The sequence below is a fragment of the Erinaceus europaeus genome, chromosome 11 (assembly GCF_950295315.1).
Source record: "Erinaceus europaeus chromosome 11, mEriEur2.1, whole genome shotgun sequence".
Classification (NCBI taxonomy): Eukaryota; Metazoa; Chordata; class Mammalia; order Eulipotyphla; family Erinaceidae; genus Erinaceus; species Erinaceus europaeus.
The window spans coordinates 718,285-727,079 of record NC_080172.1 but is presented as its reverse complement, the minus strand read 5'-3'; the positions used below and the strand labels follow the sequence as shown (position 1 = coordinate 727,079).

Below are 8,795 nucleotides of genomic sequence, written 5' to 3'. Positions count from 1 at the left end.
CGAAGTCCTGTACCCGGGCGGCAGTGCCGCAGGGCTGGGCCGCTGAAGCACTGAGGGCAGCTTTGCCTGTCTCGGCCTCCCTCTGTGCTCCTCTCCCTCTGAAAAAGCCCAGCGCGGGAAAGGCCCGTCACGATGAAAAACAAAAATAAAATAGATTTCTGCAAACTGTTTCTTTGATGGCATCAATAACAACTGGAATTTCCTTAAGAGCGATTGATGTGTGTCAGAATCGCCTTAGATCAGCTATTTGATCTATTTGAATAAGAGCTACAGACAGGAGGAGGAGAGAACACCAGAGCCCGGCTCGGCTCTGGCTGCTGCTGCTGCTGCGGCCTGACACTGGGGCCTCAGAGGCTCGGGCAGGAGAGTCTTTTGCAGAACCACCGTGCTGTCTCCTCAACCTGAGAACCAATTCTGAGATACGACATGGCTACTTGTAAGGTCAGGGTCCATTTCAAGTTAGACGTCCATGTTCAAGTGCACGGAAGTGAGCGGGGGAAGTGAGTGGGAGTGTGCCCTCCAGAGAGACATCATGCTTCCTGTGGTTTCGTTTCAGCTTTGTCTGTTCACCAGCTGGCTGCCCAGGGAGAGATGCTTTACCTGGCCACTCGTATTGAGCAAGGTAACGGCCTATTCAAAAGCAAAATGATGGGAAACAAATTGAATATAGCGGGTGCTAGGTTTGTTGCACCATGTGAATTCAAGAAGTGTGCAGATAAAGACGCCCTCAGCAGGCAGGTGGCCCCATCTTTTGTTTAGTGACTATAAAGTAATTTTCAGAGCTTCCCTGAGCACCCTGACCTTTGCCTCAAGAGGAGGCTTGTAAGCTTACTCACATTCTCAGAGGTGCTCATATCTGGGGTGATGTGTAAGAATGTGCATGCTTTTGTTACCTAAGAGCCAGCTTTTTTTACTTACTGTTTCGGAAGTCTTTCCCAGTAGGCACATAAATACCCGTTTCATTCTTTGCAGTAGTTCCATGATTTTGCACTGTCCCATATACATATTCTGTGTTTTGTTTATTTTTAATATTGTATTTGTTGGAAAGAGACGACCAGAGAAGGGGAAGATAAACACGGAGGCAGAGAGACGCCTGCAGCCCTGCTTCTCCACTCGGGAAGCTTTCCCCCTGCGGGGGCTTGAACCTGGGTCCTTGCGCACTGTAACAGGTGTGCTCAACCATGTGCGCCTCCACCCAGCCGCTGTATGCCAGTGGGGTCAACGCCCACTAGTATGTAGCTAGGTCAGAGGACATACGCAGTTTCACGTTGATACATACCGACCCTTCTTTGTCCTCACGTTAGAGCAAGTGTTTGTTTCTCCACACTCTTCGCCAACACAGCATCTTTTTAGACTAACCCTTGCTAATCTGAAGGCAGAGAATTCAGTCATAACTTTTTTTTTTTTTTTTTTTTTTTTAACCAGAGCACTGCTCAGCTCTGACATATGGTGGTGCAGGGGATTGAACCTGGGACTTTGGAGCCTCGAGGATGAGAGTCTCTTTGCATGACCATTATTCTTTGCATGACCATTATGCTATCTGCCCCACCTTTTTTTTTCATTCGTAATTGTTCTTTATTTAATTTAACTTATTTTTGCCACCAGGCTTTTAGATAGAAGGAGTCAGAGAAGGAGCAGGAACTAGAGACATCGGGGGATGGGGGCACCACCGTAGCACCAGGGAAGCTCCCGTGTGCAGGCGCCCTCCAGGACTCGGCTCCCAGCTCCCGCACAGTGTGCTGGCTGGGCTGCTTCTCAGTCCCCCTCAGACGTCTTAAATTGCCGTCTATTTGAACTTCTCTTTGTGTGAGCTGTTATATAAGGACTTAGGTCAGCTCTTGCCTAAAGGAAAGGAGTGAACTGTCCTTTCTACTCAGACACTTTCCCAGTTTGTCATTCTCCTTTGACTTTATGATGTTCTCAAACAAAGGTTAATCATCTCTAAGTAGTACGTTAGTTTCTTCTGTGCAACTTTTAGATTTTGAATTTTGCTTAGAAAGGATTCCCTGTGGCCCAGGAGGGACACAGTAGATGAAAGTATCGGGCTCTGAAGCTTGAGGTCTTTGGTTTGACCCCTGGCGTTGCATATGCCAGAGCGGTGCTCTGCTTCTCTCCCTCCTCTCTCTTTCTCTTTAGTAAATAAGTAGATCTTTTAAGAAAGCATTTCCCGTTCCAAACTAACGAGAAAGCCACTCACGCCTTACTCTAGCTCTCTGTGGCCTTCACATTCAGTCTGGACCCATATGGAATATGTTTCGAGTCGAGGGTAAAGACTGAGCCCAGCTTTCGGCTTCACGTTGAGAGCATCGCCTGGCTGCCTGACCGTTACCATCTGCCGGGGGAGGGACGGGTAAAGTGTCTGTGTCAGCAGTGTGTACGTAGGACTTGAGCCGCTGAGCTTGTTTGCATGGCCTAGACATTTCCCTGTCAGCCTGCTGAGCACATCTGGGCGGAGACTGTGGGCTTGAGTACTGGCGGGATCAGTCTGGAGAAGAAATAGGGTTCAGGACGGAAGTCCGTGCACTGTTTCAGGCCGCTCCCTCTTCTCACTGTGTGTCACAGCTGAGCAGACGAGCGGAAGAAACGCAAAGGCAGCGGCACGGTAGAGACGGCTTGGAGCAGGTCTGGGCTTCTGTCAGGACAGGCCCACACAGCACTGAGGCGAGTCCCGATGCCGTTTCTGCTGGGACCAGCAGGGAGGTGTTCCGTGTGCGGGGGGATGGACTGCCGTGTCCAGGGCGCGGGACTAGGAAGCCAGAGCCGCATGGTAGCTCCCTTGCTGGAGCTCGTGGTCTGTGGACCTCCTTGTGACTCGCTTTCTGTCTGCCTTGAGGTCGAGCTCTGCTGCCCACACGGAGGTACATTTCTGCACGTGCAGCGCACGCACACGCACGCACGGACTTCTGTGAGCAAAAAGAAAGTCGGCACAGCGTGGGTCTTTTGAGTGGCATGCCCGACTTTTAGAATGCCAGTGTTTGCATAGTGATTTTACTGTGTGGTTATTAAATTAGATCACAAAAATTGCTTTTCTTTTGACTAGAAAATGTTATCAATCACACGGACGAAGAAGGACTTACCCCTGTGATGTGGGCGGCGGCACACGGGCAGATAGCTGTGGTAGAGTTTCTGCTCCAGAATGTAAGGACCACGCCTCAGAAGCCTATACAGACTCCAGTTCAGCACAGTGTCTGTATGTCTAGTCAGCTAGCAGTCACTAACGGTGCAGATGCGGTGCAGATGCTCATGCAGACGCACGATCTCCCGCAGCTGGGCGCAGGCAGGACTGTGGCCCGGAGGCGGACAGGCGGGGAGGCGCGCGGGCCACCCTGCTGGCAAGAGTGGGTCGCCAGGCGGCCTGTCCGAGCGCCTCCCTCAAGTGACGACCTGTAGTGACTGCTGGCGGCCGCGAGCTCTGGCGCTGACCGCGTCTTCTTCCCACGCCAGGGTGCAGACCCCCAGCTTCTCGGGAAAGGCCGGGAGAGCGCGCTGTCGCTGGCCTGCAGCAAGGGCTATGCGGACATCGTGAAGATGCTGCTGGACTGCGGCGTGGACGTCAACGAGTACGACTGGGTGAGGCCACGCCGGGGCTCGGGCTCCGGGCTCTGCCCTGTCGGGAGAAGAGCAGCTCCCGAGGGGTGGTCAGCGGCGCTTGGCCGACACCTGGGGACACCTAGGGACACCTGGGGGAGCGTTAGGAGCCCACTCTGAGCTCTGCTTCAGGTCCGTGGCCCCCGGCCCCGTGCGCACAGCTGGTTCTCAGCGCGCCTGGCCTGGCCGTGGCCCTGGCCGCCCTGCCCTGAGACACCCCTTTGCTCTGCAGAACGGAGGGACGCCCCTGCTGTACGCCGTGCACGGCAACCACGTCCAGTGTGTGCAGATGCTGCTGGGTAAGCGAGCCACCCGCCCGCCCGCCAGCCTGCCGGGCTCCTGAGGAGAGCGCTGACCACGGCCAGGCCAGCAGCGCAGCTGCAGGGTCGCTGGGGAGAGCAGCGCCCACCCCGCGGCCACCCCGCTCTGCCCACCGTCCCTGCCGCGTCACTGGCTCTGAGCGGCTGGAGAGGTGCCCGTGCGGCTCTCGCCTCCGCTGTAAGTGGGCCGCGGGCGGGCCCTACGCTCTGCCTGGCACACCGCTCTGGGCACGCCTAGACCGCCCGCGTTGGCACCTTGTCCACTGGATCTCTGTGTTTTGATCTAGAGAGGGGGGCTGACCCAACGATTGAAACCGACTCTGGATATAATTCCATGGACCTGGCTGTTGCCCTCGGCTATAGAAGTGGTAAGTCACCACAGTGTCGGGCCTTCACTCTAGTAGCCGGTCATTCGCCGGGAGAGAAACAGGCAGAGACAGACACCAAAGTACTGCTTGGCTCTGGCCCGTGGTGGTGCTGGGGACTGAACCTGGGACCTCAGAGACTCACACAAGAAGTTTTCTTTCTTTAAATTATCTTTGTTTATTGGGTAGAAAGAGCCAGGAATCGAGAGGGGAGGGGAGGGGAGACGGAGAGGCAGAGACCCCTGCAGCCCCGCTTCCCCTGCACCTGGAGATGGGCTCGAACCCACGTCTTTGTGCACTATAGCAAGTGGTGAAGCAGGTCTGAAGGTGTCTCTGTCTCTCTCCCTTTCTTTGTTTTTAATATTTTATTCATTTATCTGTGAGAAGCTAGGAGGAGAGAGAAACAACCAAGCGTCACTGTGGTCCATGTGCTGCCGAGGATTGAACTCAGGACCTCGTGCTTGAGAGTCCCTGCTTTATCCACCACACCACCTCCTGGACCACTTCTCTCTCCCTCTCTCAGTTTCTCTCTGTCCTGTCCAAGAAAACAGAAAAAATGGCCTCCAGGAGCAGTGGATTCATAGTGCCAGCATTGAGCCCCAGCAAAAAATAAATAAGAGAAGATTTAACTAACACTTTCATAGCGAAACAATTTTAAAGTAAATAAAATGGTCCCTTTCTGCTCCCTGGAATGACTTAGTTGTCTGGACTTTACTTCAGTTTCTAATTTCAGAAACCAGCCAAGATCAAGGACTTGGTTGCTGAGGCTCCCGGCAGCATCCCTGGTGCTGTGTGGCCCCGGGTAGTGCTCAGCCCTCTCTCTGTCTCCTGTGGAGACTCTGCCTCCTGTGAAATAAATGATTCTATAAAAGAGATTAAAAATCAAGATTCAGTCCAGGAATTTGGACAGTTAATAGGCTCGTGAGGCACTGAGCTGCAAGTGATGTTATGTTCATGATGCGCGTTAGCACCTTCAGACTAGGAGTGAATCTATCTGATTCTCTTTAAAAATCAGATTTTGGGTGGGGACACGGAACTCTGGTGGGGTGGGGTGGTGTGGTGTGAAACCGCGCCCTGTAGTCTCACAATTCTGTGACTCCCGATTAATCACAGAAGAAGACAGAGATGTATGTGTATATACTTTGAATACAGTTTTTTGGTTTCTCTTTCCCAGAGCTCTGGTCAGTTCTGGTTTCCAGTGATGTGGGAGATTAAACCCAGGACTTCAGAGCCTCAGGCACAAGAGTCTTTGCATAGCCATGATGCTGTCTGCCCCACCCTGAGTCATACCTTTTACTAGTGATCGAATAGTGATGAACAAGGCTGTAAGGTCACAGGGCTATGAACGCCACACGGGGCCCCCGGAGTTCACCTGACAGCTCTCCTCAGACGTCACAGTCAGCGGGCTGTCTTGTCATCACTCGTCTGTTTTAGTTCAGCAGGTCATCGAATCGCATCTGCTGAAGCTGCTTCAGAACATCAAGGAATAGCCGTCACCGGGACGCGTGTCCCCCACTTGCCACCTCTTGGACGGGCGCTCCCGTCGCTGACCGACTCCGGCCTCGGCTACAGTATTTACTGGCTCCTAGTGACTTGTGATATTCCTGCGAGTAACTCACCGGCCCCTAGTAAAGTTAAAATGATGTTTTATGAGTATGTTGTGCTGCATATTTTAAATGACGGTTCCTGTTTCACGGCACGTCCACTTTACGGTACAGACGGCTGTCTTGGTGTCAGTGCTGTGACTGAACACTTAGAGAAATCATTCTGCCTGTTCATCCTGACTCTTGCAGTCACCCCGTGGCTTCAGAGGGTTTGCTGTGCTGCAGATCCACAAAGGAAAATTCCTTATTGCTGAATTGAAATTGCACAGTGTGATTGCTTACAAGTGATGTTTGAATAAAGTCCTTGTTCTGCTAGTCTGCGGACGAGGTTATCTGACGGTATAAATGATTGGGGCTTTTGTCATTTCTTAAATGTTTTCTGTCTTTCTTGCCAAGGGGGGGAGAGAGGCCCAGCGTCGGTCTCAGGACTTCGTGCTGCAGGAGCCCGCGTCACCTGTGCCGGAGCTGCCGAGGCTCTCGTCTTCCTGGCCGGCCCCAGAATGTGCCGGGCTGTGGGGACGTCGCCACATGTTTTCACACAGAAAAATACGGCGTGTGGTCCGGGAGGTGGCTCAGTGGATGAAGCACTGGACTCTCAAGCATGAGGTCCCAAGTTCAATCCCCGGCAGCACATGTGCCAGAGTGATGTCTGGCTCTTTCTCCTGTCTTTCTCATAAATAAATAAAATCATTTAAAAAAGAAAGAAAGAAAGAAAGAAAAAAATACACCAGCCCTTTCCTGACAACCTGACAGAGGAAAATGTTCGGCACGGGGCTGTAGATACATGGGTGGCGTGCGTCAGCGAGGCTGAGGGGGAGACAGTGCAGGGCAGCACTCACGGGCCTGGCATCCCTGCTCAGCGCCACTTCTTGTTTTCTGTCTCATGTCCTCGCCTCCAGGGTCATCTGTCACGGCCTCAGAGCCGGCAGTACAGGCCTGCTGCTCCTGGCAGCCATTCTGTTGCGTCTTACCGGATAGGACAGAGAGAATTTCAGAGACATGGGGGGAGGCAGGGAGAAAGGGACACCTGCAGACCTGCTTCACCGCTTGGGAAGTGTTCCTGCTGTAAGTGGGGAGCAGGGGCTTGAACCCCCCTTCTGCATGGTAGTGTGTATGCTTAACCAAGTGTGCCACCATCCGGCCCCCCGCTTATTTTATTTTCCCTTGGTCATTCTGTTCTGATTACTGTTGCCCAGATCTTGGATCTCATGACAGCAATCTGCTATCTTAAATGCAGGACAGCTGACTCGGTGTACTGGTCCCATCTGAAAGGCGTCCGCATGGTGCCAGCCGAGAGGCTGTGCACATAGTCACAGTCCCGTTGGATCGGGGCCCTGCTCAGCTCTGCTCGGCGTGGGTGCTAGACATCTCTGGGACCCGGGGGCCGGGGCATGAGAGTCTCTGCATGACCTCCATGCTGTCTCGCCACTGCCCACCTCACTTCAGTTCTTCTTTATTTATAAAATGGAAATATTGACAAGACCAGAGGATAAGAGAGGTGCAGTTCCCACCACCAGAGTTCCCTGTCCCATCCCCTCCATTGGAAGCTTCCCTGTTCTTTATCCCTCTGGGAGCATGGACCCGAATCCTTTATGGGGAGCAGAGGTGGGAGTTCTGGTTTCTGTCACTGCTTCTCCACTGGACATGGGGGTTGGCAGGTGGACCCACACCCCCAGCCTGTGTCTGTCTGTCCCTAGTGGGGCAGGGCTCTGGGGAGGGGAGGCTCCAGGACACACGGGTGAGGGCGTCTGCCCAGGGAGGTCAGGGTGGCGTCATGCAGCATCTGGAACCTGGTGGCAGAGTAATGAGGCTGAAGGGTTGACATTCCACGCCTTACTTACGTCTCTGGACACAGTCCGAAGTGAAGCATGCTGAGGTGGTGCTGGTTGCATTGATTAGGTTGGCATCAGCAGACGCAGTGTCAGTTGGTGTGAATTGAGAGAAGCGTGCAGGAAGTGAGCCCTACCCTGGAGGTTCCAGGACTGGGAGAAATAAGGGCTATATAGAGAGTGGGGAAGGTTCCTGCTGTCTAAGGGTTTAAGAAGGCAACAGATAGTTACTATTATAACCAAATTATTTGGTAAGTGGGTTAACTTTGAAAATCCCATTGTTGGGAGTTGGGTGGTAGTGCAGGTGGCACAAAGCACAAGGACCGGCGTAAGGATCCCGGTTCAAGCCCCCGGCTCCCCACCTGCAGGGGAGTCGCTTCACAGGCAGTGAAGCAGGTCTGCAGGTGTCTGTCTTTCTCTCCCCCTCTCTGTCTTCCCCTCCTCTCTCCATTTCTCTCTGTCCTATCCAACAACAATGACATCAATAACAACAACAATAATAACTACAACAATAAAACAAGGGCAACAAAAGGGAATAAATACATAAGAAAAAATTTTTTAAAAGAATAACTCTGGCTGACACTGATGAGATTTTTTTGTAAAGACTGAGTTACTGACGTGACAGAGAACTAGAGCATTGCTTTAGGACATGCTGTGCTGGGGACTGAACTCAGCACCTGAGAACAGTGTTTTATCCACGGTGCCACGTCCCACAGGCATATTTAATTCACCAGTTCCCTGGTGCTCCTAAAAAAAAAAGTTTCAAATCGCCTTCTTAAAAAAGGTCAAGGGCTCAGATAACAGTGCAATGAGTAAAGCTTTGGACACTCAAGTTGGAGGACCCAAGCTCAACTCTCTCCTCACTATCTGTGATAGAATGACGCTCTGGTGTCTCTCTCTCTCTCTCTCTCTCTCTCTCTCTCTCCTCTCTCTCTCCTTTTCTTTATAAAAAATAAAAGGGGCCAGGTGGTGGCACACCTAGTTAAGCACGCACAGTACAGTGCGCAAGGACCCAGGTTCAAACCCCTGGTCTCCCACCTGCAGAGGGAAAGCTTCACGAATGTTGAACAAGGCTGCAGGTGTCTCTCT

The 8,795-nt window shown here is 52.5% G+C and overlaps 1 protein-coding gene across 3 annotated transcripts in view; it reads left to right on the top strand.

The window, feature by feature from the left end:
* Positions 1–6,223, top strand: part of ANKRA2 (ankyrin repeat family A member 2) — a 240,435-nt gene extending 234,212 nt beyond the window's left edge. The window contains exons 4-9 of one of the 3 annotated variants that reach the window (XM_016192799.2): positions 557–622; positions 3,041–3,138; positions 3,445–3,570; positions 3,821–3,887; positions 4,196–4,276; positions 5,713–6,223. In XM_016192799.2, the coding sequence (XP_016048285.1) occupies positions 557–622; positions 3,041–3,138; positions 3,445–3,570; positions 3,821–3,887; positions 4,196–4,276; positions 5,713–6,131 (857 nt within the window). In that variant the 3' untranslated portion in view covers positions 6,132–6,223. Of the gene's footprint in view, positions 1–556; positions 623–3,040; positions 3,139–3,444; positions 3,571–3,820; positions 3,888–4,195; positions 4,277–5,707 lie in introns of all 3 variants that reach the window. The other 2 variants (XM_007533748.3, XM_060201036.1) reach the window with 2 other exon arrangements.
* The last annotated feature ends 2,572 nt before the right edge of the window (positions 6,224–8,795 follow it).